The 18534-nt window shown below is 35.2% G+C and overlaps 1 protein-coding gene across 1 annotated transcript; it reads right to left on the bottom strand.

Moving 5' to 3' along the window:
- Positions 1-326: 326 nt before the first annotated feature.
- LOC143255217 (uncharacterized) lies at positions 327-18443 on the bottom strand. Its single transcript, XM_076510515.1, has 2 exons — positions 18190-18443; positions 327-3371 (listed from the first exon to the last, which is right to left on the bottom strand). Exon 2 carries the CDS (start codon positions 2882-2884, stop codon positions 2045-2047), a length of 840 nt encoding a protein of 279 aa, XP_076366630.1. The 5' UTR covers positions 2885-3371; positions 18190-18443; the 3' UTR covers positions 327-2044.
- Between the last annotated feature and the right edge of the window lie 91 nt (positions 18444-18534).

Here is an 18534-nt window from a genome sequence, read left to right on the forward strand (position 1 = left end):
ACAAACTGCTGTGCCACTAGGAAGGAAAAACACATTGAGCTATTTGTTTTTTCCAGTGCAGGGAATTAAACCCTGGATTTTAGGGTTGCAAGTGCATAGACTTACCACTGTCCCACCTGGGAACCCTGTTTTATGTGCTTCTCCAATAGTACAGTGAGATGTGTACGGATTTGCAACGCTAAAAATCGAGTTTCGATACTCCTGGTAGGGTAGAGCATAGATGGCTTATTGTATAGTGTTGTGCTTAATTACAACAAACTATTTTATTTCAATTAAGCACAGTAGCCTTCACAAAATTTTGAACAAAGGTGTTTAACAGCTCTGTAATTTGCACAAATTTTAATTTTCTTTCTTCGTTACATTTTTTAAAAGCAAAGATAAATATTTTAGCAACATATATTGATAAGGTTCAATAAACTGGCCAAGAAACATAAACACACGATTATATATTATTTGCAAACATAACTGTTACTACAGATAATACTGTTTTGTTTGGGTTTTTTTGTATATATTGTCAAGAGTTTGAAAATATAAATCTTCCAAATTTATCTCAATTTATAATATTTGATAACATATTTTTTCTAGAATATATAGAATCTGTAGAATATTTATAAATAACATTCACTCTTAGTAGCTAGCACAAAGGATCACCTACAAAAGTTGTAATATATTCAGAACGAGACCCAAAACTCGAACCCTTTCAGATAGTTGACTATTATTATTCAGGAAAATAAATAACTTAGTAACATATAATCTTATTTCTGACCATCTTCCTAATTCTAACAATAAAACATGGAGGAAGAAGGCATACAAAAATAATTGGCAAAGCAAAGCCAGAAGGTTTTTTTTAGATATGTTTTACAAGATGATATGTATACTAATTATTTATAAAAAAGATGATAAATATTCATTCATATTAGCTTGATATTTGTCAGAACTTTAGCATTTTATAATTTCTTTTTGTTTAGTTTGATGAGTGTTCCTTAGTAGCTGAGACAAAACAGAGATATCCCAGTGTTGCAGCTTTGCGTCAAAACGATTAAAAACACAGATGGATTGGTTGTTAGTAGATGTGGTTATCTGGTGAATCCAAGCTGCTTTATAAAAATTATATAGAAGCTGTTTTTATGCACTCTTTATAAAATAGAATACAATTCTTACAACACGAAGAACTTCGGTTTTTATTTTAAGTACGATTTATTGTTTGAATCAAATAAATGGTCGGAATTCCTTTAACATATTTGAATTCATTTTAAATATTTCAACAGAGAAAAAAAAGGAAAAATTTATTTTTCAGCTAAAGCGAAGATTTATGGGTATGTGGGCCAAGAGACCTGCTTAGAGAGCTCTACAGGCCTGGCATGACTAAGTGGGTTAAGGCTTACATTGCTAAATTAGGGACGGCTAGCGCAGGTAGTCCTCGAGTAGTTTTGTGCGAAATTAAAAAACAAAAAACAAAACAAAATCAAATAAGAGCCCTATAATTCAGGTACACTCAAACCTTAATTTTTAACTACTAGCTAGAGGGAAGGCAGTAAACCAGAAAAATAAAATGTAGCCACAAAAGCTTTCTCTGGTTCTTTGAACCGCTTATCAAGGTTGATTCTCACTTCTACTACACGTCTGCAACCAAACGAGCAGAGCATGTTTCGCATAATGACCCTTCAACATCTCGGTACTTTAGAAACGTAGTGGGTTAAACTTTTGTGTAACTTTGTTGTTTGGAGCCTGACTTTACTTTCTTTATATTTCCGGTGTGCTTCTTCTACTTTGTCTCCTACTGATTTATTTCCATTAAAGATAAACAGGTAGTAAAAAACATTTTTCAACTGTGGATCAAAGTTTCGTGTTCATTTCAACACCATTTCTTTGATGGTTTTACTGAAGTCCTCATGGAAATTAGCTGAATTCTTTCTTGTTTTATCCAAGCCTTCATTAAGCTTTCTTTCCGTACCTGCAGTGAGATCGTACCTTTCAAATGGCAAATTTCTGTCACTCCAGGGTGCCCTTCGCTGAAAGATCGAATTATCATTATTATTTACCCTTATGGTTTCGACGGTAGAGGCGTTCTTAGTTCTAAGTAGCTGGATGGGTCTTGATTTGTTATAATTTTTTTGGAGAGTTCTTCTGAGATTAAAGAAATCTCTGAATGCCACGCCAACTCTTTAGAGCCATTTTCAACAGAAAATTCTCCAACTGTTGGATTGAAATTTACCGTGTTTGCAGTAACCGGTTTGGAGGAAGAGCGAAAGGACGACTTCAGCATTATTTTAGACTTATCTGAATGAGGTATAATAAACGTTGAATTGTCTTTGTTTAAAGTACGTAAACTAGAAGCACTAGAGGATACAGAAGAAATGCTGATGCGCATTGGTACTGGGTGCACAAATGCTTTCCTCAGATGCGGAAAACGTTCAGCTTTGCTACAACAACATGTTCTTATTTTGTAAGGTCGACAATTAAATATCCGAACACCAGCTACAATCAGTCCAGTAGCGACGACGGCCAGACCAATTCCAAGAACTAAGGGTCTTAATTCTGTGTTTCCAAAAGGCACAAAGAATCCTACTAACGCTATTGCCGTGCCAACGAAGGTAATACCCAGTCCAATGACAATAAATACGTCAGTACCAACGTATTCTCTACGGGTTGAAATACTAGCAGCTGAAGTCAAAGCGACACTGCGAAACCTCTTCCGGGCTCTCGCTTTATGGTTGGCACGTGGGGGTTTGACAATGAAGTTTCCTCTTTCCGGTACCTGGCTGACTTCAAGCCGGTTCAGCATCAACCAACGAAGGATGTCAGATGTTTCGTTGCTGGTCCCATCATGGTCTGGAGAGGTGGTAGTCCTTGAGCTGGGTCTGCCGTTTGACTGACTTTCCATACCGTAATGTGCACTTTCACAGAGTCATGCAACAGCAAGTTTAATATAAGTACAGGGTCATATTTTTTTAACCTCCAAATAGATTTTTTCCAATCAATGTATTGAAGAAGAAACTTCTTGTTTGCACTTTATGTATTATTCGCACATTTATAACGCTTTTGTTCTTTCTTCATAACACTGTACATATTCATCTATAGATATACTATCCACATATCGTTTCATTATCTCAACCTTTGCGTTATTTCTGTTTTCACAACTCCTTTGCATGACCTCATTTGCAGCACGTCACGGTGTAGAGTAATCATACCTTGTTTTGAGAAAAATGACAGATATGGTAGGTAAATAGATTGGCAGTAAAACTGATAACCAAAACACCACATTTACTAGCAGAATATATCTCGATTCAACCACAATGTGATATTGTCATTGAGCCTTTAATAAGCCGAACCATTTGCTTTGTTTCGAAACGTCAGTTTGTGCCAAAAACCTGTAAAGATACAGAAAATTATCTCCATTAGTTTATGATATTTAATTATAAAATAAAACCTACAGGAGAAGCTTTTAGTTTTGTGATCTCAATTAACTGAAAATTGAGATTTACGGCATTAGGTTTATTTATTTATTTATTTTTGTGTGTGTAATTCAGAGCAAATTTACACTGGACTATCTGTTGTGTTCACCGCAAAGAAAAGTACAAGATCGTATAGTCTAAATCAGTAGACTTACAGCTCACTCATCGAGAGACCACGTTGATAAAGACTTTGGACAGTATTAATAGGTCAAAGTATTTCCGCTATAAGCTGAGCTAAGAGCTCGGATCGTGTCTTGGTGGTAATTTTACTACTTCAAGTAATTTGATCCCCAGTGGCACAGTCTGTGGACATATACCACAAAAAACCTGGTCTCAATACCCATGGCGGGCAGAACACAGATAGCCATTGTGTAGCTTTGTGCTTAATAACAAACAACAAATAATTTGTAAAAGAACAGTTGAAAATTCAAAATTAGTACTAAACGATGTTTGGCTATATTGATGATTACTTTACAATTAAAAACTTGTACCTTACCACTTCCAATTCAACATGACGGCCCGGCATGGCCAATCGTGTTAAGGCGTGCGACTCGTAATCTGAGGGTCGTGAGTTCGCATCCCAGTCGCGCCAAACATGCTCAACCCTTTCAGCCGTGGGGGCGTTATAATGTGACGGTCAATCCCACTATTCGTTGGCAAAGAGAGTAGCCCAAGAGTTGGCGGTGGGTGGTGATGACTAGCTGCCTTCCCTCTAGTCTTACATGCTAAATTAGGGACGGCTAGCGCAGATAGCCCTCGAGTAGCTTTGTGCGAAATTCAAAAAAACAAACAAACCAATTCAACAATTTAAACACATTAAATATTAGTTACAAATATAGTAACGTAATCGTCATTTAATAACACAGATCTGTTCGTTAAAAAATTTCTCTAAGTGTGGAATACATTATATTTGAGAATTGCAAACAGCCCTTCATACAATCTGTATCACACCTCATGTGTTGTGCACAAATTATTAAATACATATAAAGTTTATACCCAAACTGTTGTATACTAAACAAATGTAAGGTAAATGTATCTAATAGACGTATACCGATATAGAAAAAATACAATGTTTTCAGTGCTTTACAGCACACTTGACAATACAATAAACTGAAAATGTTCGTTTGAAATGCACTTTCTATCCGTACTCTTACAGTGAAGGTAAAACAAATTTCAACATCAGTCCAGTATGTTATCTTCACATATATTATTAGAAAAATATCACTAGTGCTTGTATTGTACAATAAGTTTGATACATAATAACCAGCATTAGACAGATGGAAGGTTTTGTACTTCGATATTTGCTTCGCTTATTCTCTCTCTTATTATCTCGTTAAAGCTACATTTCGCTACACGTGACTTTTACATTAATATGTATCATTAACTGAAATCTATACCCTAATTTTGGAAAAAAATCAAAGAAGTGACGATTGGTTCGTGATATTGCACAGGATACCTATGTTTTTCTTAGATGCGACACAATACGTATTTAGCAATAATTCCAATTTTTATTTATGAGTCCTCTTGTTGCACATAACACTCTTTGAAACCCACAAACATGATCTTGAAAACTTTCAAACATAAAGAAGTTTAATAATGTGCGAGCAATCCGACAGCAAAAGTGTAAGATCAATACCATTTTTGCATTATTTCAAACATCTATTGCACAGATTGCATACTGTGTAGCTTTGTGCTTAATTCCAAACAAACCAAACCAACATTCATCATTTACGTGCTGATGGTACTCCGCTGGTACAGCGGTAAGTCTACGGATTTACAACGCTAAAATCAAGGGTTCGATTTCCCTTGGTAGATTCAGCAGATAGCCTAATGTGGCTTTGCTGTAAGAAAACACATACACATACACACACTATAGTAGATGTCTGCGAATGATTTAACGTAAATTCTCCTGTATATTTGCATCTTCGTAAAACAACAACAACAACAACAAAAACCAGCAGATATTGCTGTACGTGTTGTTTCGACGTTACCACATCTTACTGACCTCCGACTGAATTTCTGAATATTTACTTTTTCCATTGCACCTGTAACTCAAAGAAACAGTACAAAAATATTGTAAAAAAAAACAACTTTGGCGACATGTTTCGTACCATGTTTGGAATGTTGTATCAGATAATAAATTTCTCTGACTTTTGCAGTCGCTTAAACTTAAGTAAACACGTACTTTGTCCAATGAGACAACATACTCCATTTGGAAGAAAATTATGAACCTTGCTCATGTGCCATTTTGCTAGACATAAGTCCTTGTGGATTATCATGGTTAAAATTTATAGGTAGATTCCTGCTTTAATTATAATGTCCAACTGTGTTTTTAAGTTAAATCAGGGAGCAAATTGTTCAACTTTCTTCACTATTTCCAGTATGTAGTTATTAACTTGCAAAGTAACCTATTTTCCTTATTGGAATCATACCATTCCTTGCCTTTTCCAAACGATAACACATTATAAATATCCATATTTTAAACCAATGATTTAATAAACACGGAGAATAACATCTGTTTAAAAAATCATGTTATCTGATCCTCACATAAAAAAGACTAATTTTAAATGCCATCTGAATTTTCAAATAACCACGCTTTAACTGAATTACAAGAAATCACTTAGGGTTTTAAATCTATCTAATCACAAGTCATTGAGACTGCAATTAACAATGTTATTAGATGTGTAAACTGTTACCAAAGTGTTGCATTTGACATTCATATTATCATAATAATTATATAAAGTGGTAACAATATAATACAATGCAAACAATTGGCTGTTATAATATAAAAGACTGTTAACTATACAGGGGGTGGACACAAAAAGTAGTCCCCTTGAAAATGCTGTTAATTTGTTATCTTTTATTAGATAACATAAAAATACGTAAAACTATATGTTTTTAGAACGCACTCAACGAGATCCGTTTAAATATGATCGTAAATCGCAATTTTAAAATTGGATCTCGTAAATAATCGAACTTTTCATTATTTTAATTACATTTTTTCATAAAAAATATTGTACACCTGCTGTAATTTCTTAGTTCTTATTATTCTCATTAAACTGCTCAAAAAATTAAAGTAACAAGTACGTTTTCTGATATAATTATCTCAGTATTCCAAATGTGATAATATTTTTATTTTTTCAGGTAATTTGCCTCATTTGAGTTTCATATGTACCAATTTTTTAATGTGTGATAAGCGGTAAAACATAGAGAAATAAAATGTTTAAAAATGACCAATATCACCAAAACTGATATTCCATATGAAACAAGCTTTAAACAGTTTACATGCGTTTATTGTTTCATATGTACCAATTTTTTAATGTGTGATGAACGGTAAAACATAGAGAAATAAAATGTTTAAAAATGACCAATATCACCAAAACTGATATTCCATATGAAACAAGCTTTAAACAGTTTACATGCGTTTATTCAAGAAATGCTTGAAACATTCAATATCTAGTGTGACCTTCACGGACTGTGACACACACCTGACACCGATTTGGTACACTTCGAATCAGTCTATTGTTGTTATTTTGGGGTATGGCAGCCCACTTGTCTACCAGGGCTTTCCGCAGTTCCTGTACATTCTAAGGAGGGTGCTGGCTTTCACTAACACGTCTCTACAACATATCCCAACAATGTTCAATCGTATTTGAATCTGGAGATCTGGTGGGTCACTCAAAAGGCTCTATTCTTTCCTCGTCAAGGAAGTCCATCCCCAGTCTGGCGACGTGGGCTCGCGTGTTAACCTGCATGAGAACGAACCCAATGGATTCAAAACTTTCGTCTCTGTATCGTCGTGCGTTCAAAGCACCCCATCAAGTATGAGTAAGTCTGTGTGTCCACCCAAGCATATGTCTGCCCAGACCATCACAGAACCTCCTCCATAAGTGTCGACTAACACAATCGCTCTCTTCGGCGTCTCCACACTCTCGCACGTCCATCATCATGAGACACAGTGAACCTGCTCTCGTCTGTCCACAGCACGGTGGCCCATTGACGAAGTTGCCAGTCCAGGTGATGAAGAGCAAACTTCAAACTGGCTGCACACTGTCGCGCTGTCAGAATAACGCCTCTTGCAGGCCTTCTGGCCCTAAGGCGTTCTTCGTGTTGCGAACTGTTTGGGTCGTCACACGGGTTTCAGTGGAATGCTGAAGGTCATTTCACAGTGACCGAGCCGCAGCCTGTCCCGCAGAGCGATAGTCACAATGTAGCGGTCTTCTCTGGCTGTTTACATAAGAGTTTGTCTCCTGGTAGCGTCGCCAAAGTCGACTGATAACGTTTGGTAACACACCGACGCGCTGTGCCACCCTCCATTGGGTCTGACCATCCTCCAGCATCTGGATTAACTCAGCCCATACATTTTAAATCAGATTGATATCAGATGATTGACTTGACCATTCAGTAATATTGATTCCCTTATTTCTAAGATATCTTTCAAAGATTCCACAATTGCAGAGAAACGTGTTGCATCATTTTATAGGCTACTTGGAATAAGAAAATCGAAGAAAGTATAGCAGGTGCATAACACTTTATATGATAAAATGTAATTAAAATCATGTAAAGTTCAGTTATTTATGACAGCCAGTGTTAAAGTTATGATTTGAGATCATATTTGAACAGATCTCATGGAGTGCGTTCCAAAAACTTATATAACTTTATATATTTTTATGTTATCTAATATAAGACACAAAAAATTAACAACATTTTCAAGGGGCTACTTTTCTTTGTACACTCCCAGTACATTAATAATGAAAGCAACCTTACTGAATAATTTCACCAACTTCTGATTAAAAAAAAAACAAGTATTTTAGCCTCATAAGCACGTTGCTCTTAAGTTAACCAGATTTGATAAAATTTAACAAATAGGTTTCGTGTTTTCTAAATTAATATAACAATGACAATAAGGAACAACTCATAACATGTCGTAAGATTAAAAAATAACTGATAGAAACTGTTTCTAAAGAAAAATATATAACTGATAAAATTTAGTTTCAAAAAATGAGCTAATAGAAACTACACTTCTAACCAACAAAACTTAACTGATAGAAACTACACATTTAAAGAATAATATGTAATAATCGATAAACTTATTATCAATATTAACTGATAAAACTACACTTCTGAAGAAAGATATACAATCGACAAAGCTTAGTTTCAAAAAATTAACTAATAGAAACTACATTTCTAAAGAATGATATATAATAATCTTCAAAACTTAGTTTCAAAATATTAACTGAGAGAACTACACTTCTGAAGAAAGATATGTAATCAACAAAGCTTAGTTTCAAAAATTAACTGATACAACTACATTTCTACAAAATGACATGTAGTCGGCGAAACTTAGTTTCGAAAAATTAACTGATACAATTACATTTCTACAAAATGACATGTAATCGGCAAAACGTAGTTTCGAAAAATTAACTGATAAATCTACACTTCTAAAGAATGACATGTAATCGGCAAAACTTAGTTTCGAAAAATTAACTGATAAAACAAAACTACACTTCTAAAGAAAAAACTTAGTTTCCGCTATTGTTGAATTTTTGTGTTCGGTTATGAAAAAGGTTAATACTACAGTTGCAGCTCTGTTCTATAAGGTATTATGCACTAAGATGATTGGGCAATCAAATTCAGATGCAAGCCATAAAAGGATCGATACGTTACAGACACGATTCATTTTGATCATTCCTGGCTATAATGACACATAATACGTTACGTGACCTTTCCATGATTTCAAACCGAGCAACAGTTATTGATATCATGAACCTAAAATGTTTGTATCTAGAGAAGGCTTCCAATCACTTTCATCTTTTAAAATTGAATATTATTTATTACTACTTGTGATGAATTTGACCAATAAATTTTCAAAATTATTACCAAATGACATTCTATTGTGGTACACAATTTTAAATCTATTGAAATATCCAAATTAATTTTGTATCATTCTATTTTGTTAAAAGACGCTCTGTAATCCCACGTGGCCTAAATGTCTTCTAACTGATATTAAATCCTAACAGATATCTAAAAGTTAAGAAAGGAAACAAATTTAACACGAAACACGCAGTACAAATAGATAAGAACTAAGATGTTAATATACAATTTCGAAATATTTATAAAGGAAATGTTTGCACGAGTGGGTAATTAAGGCGTTATCTTATTTTCTCCGTGTTTGCCATTAACAATAGCCTGCTTGAGGGCGTTATAATGTGACTGTTAATCCCACTATTCGTTGGTAAAAGAGTAGCCCAAGAGTTGGGGGTGGGTGGTGATGACTAGCTGTCTTCCTTGTAGTCTTTTACTGCTCATTTAGGAACGACTAGCTCAGATAGCCCTCATGCAACTTTGTGATAATAGTAAACAGAATCAATAACAACAAGTAATACTACCGTTAAAAAGATGAATTAAGTTTGTTTAATGTTATTTAAAAATCAAATCAAATGTATATCAACACGTTAAATAATAAAAATGTAGTCTAAGCTTTGAAGTAACAAGAACTGCTAACGATGTTAACCTGGCTGAAATAATGAATTGTTATTAGTCGTTTAAACGAGTGGAGGAAGCCATGAATTTAGCCGCGACATAGGGCGTTACAGTCAACAAAGAATAATAAACTACACCAGAAACATTAGTTCACATTCTTGTACAACAATATTCTGTGTTACCTATAACGAATTATTGATGATCATGGTACCTCCTAGAACGCTGACAACAGAGTATCGGTGTCCTTTTCGTTTGCAAGAATATTCATGAACACAAACTACATTTACGTCTAAACTATCGAACTTCTATGGCCCGGCATGGTCAGGTGGTTAGAGCTTTCCACTCGTAATGTGAGGGTCGCAGGTTCTAATCTCTGTCACACGAAACACGCTCGCCCATTTAGACGTGGGAGCATTATAATGTTACGATCAATTTTACTATTTGTTGGTAAAAGAGTAGCACAAGAGTAGGCTGTGGGTGGTGATGACTAGCTGCCTTCCATCTAGTATTGGCTCAGCATGGCCATGTGGTTAAGGCATTTGACTCGTAATCCGAAGGTCGCGGGTTCGAATCCCCGTCACACCAAACACTTTCGCTTTTTCAGCCGTGGAGGCATTATTATGTGATGTTCAATTCAACTATTCGTTGGTAAAAGAGTAGCCCGAGAGTTGGCGGTGGGTGGCGATAACTAGCTGTTTTCCCTTTAGTCTTACACTGCTAAATTAGAAAAGGCTAGCGCAGATAGCCCTCGTGTAGCTTTACGAGAAACTCAAAAACAAACAAACCAACGCTACTATGTGCTGTAGCATTTGCTGGGTTCGCGATACCGATATCATTGCTCATGAAAACCCATCTTTTTATTTCAGTATAATTTAAAGTTAATCAAACTCGTATAATTCCACTGGTAATAAAGTGGGAACAGAAAATAAGCATTAAAAGTCAGTGGTAGTAACGTGGAAACTGAAATAAAACAAATGTTTCAGGTGAGATGTCAGTTATCTGGCCATATTCTTTGCATGCTTTATGTAAACGAGTCACACAAGTTTTAAATATAAATCGTCAATAGTTATCCTTACAAAATGAATATATTATTTACATCCATAATTTCTATTTCATATCTTAAACAAGGACCTTATTGATTCTTTTATATAATTATATCACAAGACAGAAGCAGAGACACTATTCCACTGAGGCGAATGTTTGGAGAACTGTTGTGAAACAAGAATGAAAAAAAGGAAGACACGAACTCGGTATTCTCAGTTACAACCATGGGCAGAAACATTCTTTACAAAGTGACAGAAGATATGACCACCTTAATTTTTCTAGATCCTGTCTTTACCATAATTTCTTATAGCTCCTATTTGTATTTTACTAACTTTTCATGTTTCTTTTCATATAATAATTAGCTGTAATCTCAATACTTCTAAAAATGCGTCAACGTGATACTGTTTCATGAACGTTTAAGATTAAATCAATGGAAGGTCGCAATTGAAATTTAGACACTCGTTGTATCGATTGTTTGTTCTTCTGATTTCACAAAACCTGGTTCAAGTTATAAGATCTTTTGGACACTGTGGCAAGCAGGTGCTTAGCGAGCTCAAAGAGAACGATTAATAAAATTGCATAAAACTGATAGAATAGGTCAAAAAAAAGATTTGTCCAGTTTTGAGGTAACGTAATTTCTAACTTTATAAACTGTTCAGAAGGTGTTTAAGTAGATGAAGAAAAAATGCTTGTTAAAAGTGAAACAAACCATAAAAACCACCGATACTAGTCCTAAGAAAATCTACAATATAATGCAAAAATCCAACCACAAGAATTAGGTTGAAAAGTAGTTTGGTGTAACATGATAGGATGTCATGTTGTTGGTCTATCTTTCATTGACAGGATGCTGTTTGAAAAAGGGTGCCCTTGTTCTTTGGTAATCGTGGATATTCAGAACACATCAGAAGTAATTCAATTCCAGTGAGATCATTCGATGTTACGATGCGCATTGAATGTTAGAATCTTAAGAAATGGATATGGCATCAAGGTCCATTGGCATAGCCTGTATACTCTTTTGAAAATTTCATCATTGAAGTTTTTAAATTTAGTAATGCACCAAACACGTATTGCTTATCGCACGCCCAAATATCCTGGAAGGTATGAATCACAGAACTACAAGCCCCCAGTTAGTACAACGGTAAGTCTACGAATTTACAGCGTAAAATCAGGGTTTCAATTCCCCTCGGTGGGCTCAGCAGATAGCCCGATGTGGCTTTGCTATAAGAAAAAAACACACACACACACACACACACACAGAGAACTACAATAGTCTGGATAACCATAATAGTGCAAAAAACACAAAAATGCATCTGAAAAAAGGGAGGGTAAAATTTGGTCGTAATATCAAAAGTACACTTTCTAAATATTTTAGGGGCAATCGTTATAAAAAATAATGGTGGTATGCATTACCATGTACTTTACGATACTTCGATCGCTACTATTGATAAACCTTGACGACAAATGTCTTCCAACACCTAGCGGAAAAAACAATCTTTAGTAACAAAGGTTCTACGAGGCAGTCGCGCGCTGTCACGCCCACTTGAAATTCAAGCTGTACATAGGGGCTGTTACATGTCGTTTCGTAGGTTAAATAAAAACTTTGTGTATGTGTAGAAAGAGTTTGGTTTGTTTTAAGTTTCGCGCAAAGCTACTCGAGGGCTATCTACGCTGTCGTCTCTAATTTAGCAATGTAAGACTAGAGAGAAGCAGCTAGTCATCACCACCCACCGCCAACTCTTGGGCTACTCTTTTACCAACGAATAGTGGGATTGACTGAAACATTATAACGTCCCAACGGCTGAAAGGGCGAGCATGTTTGGTGTGCCGGGGGATTCGAACCCGCGACCCTCAGATTATGAGTCGAGTGCCTTAACCACCTGGCCATGCAGGGTCGCGTAGAAAAAGAAGCGTTTAATTATGTCAGATATTCTCGCAACACTACACGAGTGCTATCTGCGCTAGTCAGCTCTACTTTTGAAATAATGGAGTATATAGAAGAGGACGGAAAGTCAACAACATACAACAACAACTGGGCTACCATAATTGGATAATTGCCGTTGACTGTCACACTCAATTTTTAGACTTGTAAGATATCATAAAGTTACAAATACAGAACATTTTCAAATTTATTTTCACACCCACTTTACTATATTTATTTTTCTGCGTATTTTCTGTTCTTTCATCGAATCGTGCATTGTTGTTGTTTTTCAATAATTGTTATGTCGGTGTTGTCATTGTGAATGTGTTTTTGTGTGTGTTTTTCTTATAGCAAAGCCACATCTGGCTATCTGCTGAGTCCACTGAGTGGAATCGAACCCCTGAATTTAGCGTTGTAAATCCGTAAACTTACCGCTGTACCAGCGGGGAACATCATTAAAAAAACGCATAAGTTACAGGTGCGGTGTTTTGTATCTGTTTTATCTTTTATTTTTAAAGAAAACATTTCCTGAGGAAGGGGTCATTTGGGGAACAGTGTGATAGGAGCAGTACAAATGATAATTTCTCTAGGGGCTTTTACAAATAGTCAGAGCGTATTAACACACATGTGCAGATTAAGCCATTGCTAGGTCAGCATTCTCTCCGCCCTGTAAAATGACAGTCATTTCCTTGAGAGTATGACATTAAATTATTCCTCGATGTCCTGCTTTGCTCAAAATATTTCCTATTTATATGAAGGAAATAGAAATAAATAACTTGGTTTCAACAGCAAGTCCTTCAAATCTCTCAGTCTTTCAAATGTTATTACATTTCAATGGCTTATTGCGAATATTCTTAAGTAGCTAAAAGAAAACAAGAAACTGCAGTGGTGTTATGAAATATACTAATGTATCTATTATTCTGCTTAGGCAGTCTCAATCAATAATACATTTATAAATAACTATTATGAAGTGAGGGAAAATCAAGCTCAGTGTCTGGGCGTGGTCAAGTTCAATCACCACTTTGCAAAGAATGGTATTTAATACAGAAATCGAAATGTAATTCCTTTTTCATACAAACCTTAAATGACAATCCGTTTCTTATTTATTGAATACTTTGAAAGTCATACAAATAAAAATGGTGCATGCTTGTAGAATTGTATACGCGATTAAACGTTGAATTTTATATTCCAACTTAAAACGTTTCATTTGTGTTTTAACTACGATGCACTTAAAAAATAATAATGCTACTTCTCGACCACTACATAGAGAAATAGAATAAACTCAGTGGTCTAGAATGTCGATTGGTCTGTATAATCGAAGACCTTATGAGGAACGTATTTCAAGTTTATCTTGTTAATCTATCGTATGACATCTGCTCAATGTGTTTGCTGATTATTTTTCTTGTAGAATGCCATTAAACTTGTATTGAGAAGAAAAACAATAATAGAGAAATTACAGATAACAGTACGCAGTTTCTTGATGTCATTCTGAAAAGTGAAAATAAAAAAACTTATCACAAGATTTTACGTTCGACAGCGGGCGACGAGTGTCACGTTCTTCAATATTTTTGTGGGGGCATTATAATGTGACGATCAATTCCACTATTCGTGAATAAAAAGAGTAGCTTAAGAGTTGGCGGTGGTTGGTAATTACTAGCTACCTTCCCTCTAGTCTTTTGCAATGCTAAAATTAGGGGTTCAATTCCCCTCGATGGATACAGCAGATAGCCCGATGTGGCTTTGTTATAAGAAAAACACACCCTCTAGTCTTAAACTGCTAAAATGTAGACAGCTAGCGCAAATAGCCTTCGTGTAGCTTTCCGCGAAATCAAAAAGACACCAAACCTTCAATACTTTGTCAAGTGGTCAACAGCAACGCCACCACTAGCTCTCAAACTACTCTTGACTGGGCGAGTAGTGTCATTTGATCGTCACCATTATAACGAACCCGTGGCCTCAAAGATGGGAGCGCGATTTTTTTTCCTTTTTGTCATTAACGGGATGCGAGTAATTAACCCAAAAATCCACAGTCTCGCATTATGACGATTAGATCATTTACGGTCCCTTTCTCAATGTAAAAAAAATTCATCAATAATATAGTAAGGAAATAATATACACTCTGATTAAGAAGTTAAAACATGGAATTACATACAAAAGTTGTAATAGTTTTCAAACGAGATCCAAAATTCAAGCGCTTTCAAATGGTTCTCTATTCTTTTTCGGTAGAATAATGAACCATATGAAAGCGCTCGAGTTTTAAGTCTCATTTGAGAGCCATTAAGAAAATAATATAAATATTCTATAGATTTAAAAGAGAGAGAGAAGCATACATAAAGAGGTATATACAATTGAGAGATATTACCATTCTAATTACTCGGTAAGACTGGAAATATGTACATGTTGTCTTTTCGTACATGCTATTAATATTTCATTACACTACATTAATATTGTGTAAATCATTTTTATCTTGTTGATATATTCCTGGAAACACAGAATTAACTGTAGAAAACACCAAGCACTAATATTACATGGACTGTTAATAAAACACGAAAAATACAAACACTAATGTCAAATAAATTATTAAAATCCGAGAACGAATGGTACGTATATACAAGGCTATGAAAAAGGTATTGTTAATAATAGAAATGGTCAAAGTAAAAAACTGACACTTCCTGAAAGTGATTTGGGATATCAAGATGTGTTCTTTATATAAAAAAAAGAAAAGAAAAAAAAAGACGGTCGTCGAATTTAGGTTTTGTCGAGGACTTTGTGGTAAATATTAGTGTAAATGTTAGCTTGAGAACAGTGAGATACTCAGTAAGCCGAAGTGACCTCTGTGGATGTGCAGCTGTTGGAAAACTGGCTGAGAGTAGGTCATCAATCTGAAAGACTAAATGTAAATTGGACTACAACAGTGAAATGAGTAAACACGAAGAGTTGTGTTTTTTTTACAGGTGAACCCATCTTCGAATTGTTTGTTTATGATTCCGCGCAAAACTACACAAGGGCTATCTGCGCTAGCCGTACCTAACTTATCAATGTGAGACTAGAGGGAAGGCTGCAGCTACTCATCACCACCCACCGCCAACTCTTGGGCTAATCTTTTACCAACAAATAGTGGGATTGACTGCAACTTAATAATGTCTCCAAAGTTGAAAGGACGATCATATTTGTTGTGACGGGGATTCGAACCCACAACCCTGAGATTATGAGTCGAGCGCCTTAACTACCTGGCGATGCTGCGCCCAACTTCGAATTATTGGGCAGTAATGAACGAATGTTTGTTCGACGGTGGAGAGGAAAATGGTATCACAACCAATGTACAGGTTTGGCATGACCAGGTGATTAAGGCACTAGGCTCGTAATCTGAGGGTCGTGGGTTCGAATCTCCATCACACCAAACATGCTCGCCCTTGCAGTCGTGGAAGTGTTATATAGTGAAGGTAAATCCCACTATTCATTGGTAACAAAATAGCCTAATAGTTGGTGGTGGGTGGTGATGACTAGCTGGCTTCCCTCTGGTCTTACACTGCAAAAATAGGGACGGCTAGTAGAAATAGCCCTAATGTACCTTTGCGCGAAATTAAAAAAATACAAACAAACCAATGTACATCATCTAGAATAAAGCCTAGAGGAAAAACAAGACCAATTTGGATTTGAATTTCAGCAAACTGTATCGATGATTTACTCAAAACTGATGGCACCTTGACTGATTAAAAGTACCGAATGATTCTATCCCATTATATTATTATCTTTGGTGCACGACTTGTCACTTAGTGATATATTTTCCAACACAACGTATCAGTGATTCCAAGTGTGCAGCAAATGTGAGGACACAATAACTTGATGCTAAAGAGAAACAACAGAGCATTGATAACCATAACTTGGTCTGTACAAATTCGCTATTTGAGCATTCTTGAGAATGTACGAATTTATATAAAAACTGTTAAGGTCGAAAGGTCGGCAAACACTTGCTTGGCTCAATCATTTTATGTAATGAAAGAAGTTTTATACTTGACGGTTGATTGATTATTTGAAATTAAGCACATAGATATATAATGGACTATCTGTGCTCTGCCCACCACAGGTGTTGAAACCCAATTTATAGCAGTTTGAGTTCGTAGACGTACAACTGTGCCACTGAAGGGAGGGGGGGCAAACTGACAGTTATTTACTGTCAGTAAGGTGGAATATTAATAGAAAACTGTAATTATACTTGTAAAACATACTCAAAGAAAAAGAAAAAAGGGCATTATGGGAAAAAGGAGTGAAATTTAAGTATCAGACATAAATTATAAAGTAGCTGCAGACTTTTAATCCTTACTAAAGAAATTCTTACTTATCACATAAGAATTCAGGTTTAGTCCGAATAACTTTATACTAAAATAAAACAATCTAAAGAAATTATCAACAATATTCCAAGTTTTAACAAAATGCTATCATACCAGCCATTTAAACAGAATAATAATTATTGTAGTTTCTCAGTGTTTGAACACACTACTTTAAGAATCTGCTTCATAAATTTTAAAAACATAATAGGAGTACACAGTTTTCACTAACTCGTCGTTTCCAAAGAGACAGTTACAATACAGTCATAATATAAAATATGCATAACTATGCTGGCGAAATGAACTAGTGTTAAAATGTGCATTTCTCATTATGAGCAGCGTAAACTGCTCATAAACTGTAGTCAAATGTTGTGCTCATAACGGGTATTGAAACCTGTCTTTTAGCGTTATAAGCCTTTAAACTTACCGTTGAACACTGAAAGGCATAAGAAATTTATAAAATGTTGACAGTAAATTCGTTAGAAACGTAAGACATAATCCTAGCTTGTTTGTTTGTAATTAAGCACAAAACTGTACAATAGGTTATTTGTGCTCTGCCACCACGAATATCAAAACTCGCTATGTTTCCAGATGTACCACCATGTCGGGCCCTAATCATGATGGGAATTAGATAAATTTATATAAATTGTAGTATATTGTCGTTAGCAGAAAGAGTATTTGCCTCTTTCTTTATTTATTTTTTATTTTATTTTGTGATAATATATATTAGTTATATGTTTAGTACAGATATTTAAAATTAAAGTAGAGTTAATAAAAACAATATTTTAAATTAATTTGGGAAGATTATATCCACCGATTTAACTAGACTGTTGAATTAAAATTTAAATTAACATGTCAATTGCATTATACTTTCAAACTGTAGTCCATTACTAGTGTTATTAAAGAGATTTTCTCCTTTTAAAAATGATTTTTGTAAGTTTTCTTGAAACGACTGACTTACTTGTTGGACGATTCTTCAAGAAGTTACATTATGCAGTACAGCAAAGACTAAATCTTTACTCGTTCCTGTTCAAAAGAAAATAAAGCGTTACTTTAGTAGCTCTTTAATTTATATACATCAAAACTTCACGGTACATCCTGTTACTACATTTCTTCTACTAGAAACTAAGTCATGGTCAAACACATGGTCAAAGCTGTGTTTGGCTACATGTTCCCTTGACGACAATGTTTCGCGGCGTTTTTCCTTGCGCGAATGTTACATTTCATTTATTGACCAACTAAGTGTTTATATATGTGACGAACGAAACACGAAACTCTATTGTTTACTTACGTCAAACTTTTTATC

The sequence above is a fragment of the Tachypleus tridentatus genome, chromosome 7, assembly GCF_004210375.1.
Source record: "Tachypleus tridentatus isolate NWPU-2018 chromosome 7, ASM421037v1, whole genome shotgun sequence".
Lineage (NCBI taxonomy): Eukaryota > Metazoa > Arthropoda > Merostomata > Xiphosura > Limulidae > Tachypleus > Tachypleus tridentatus.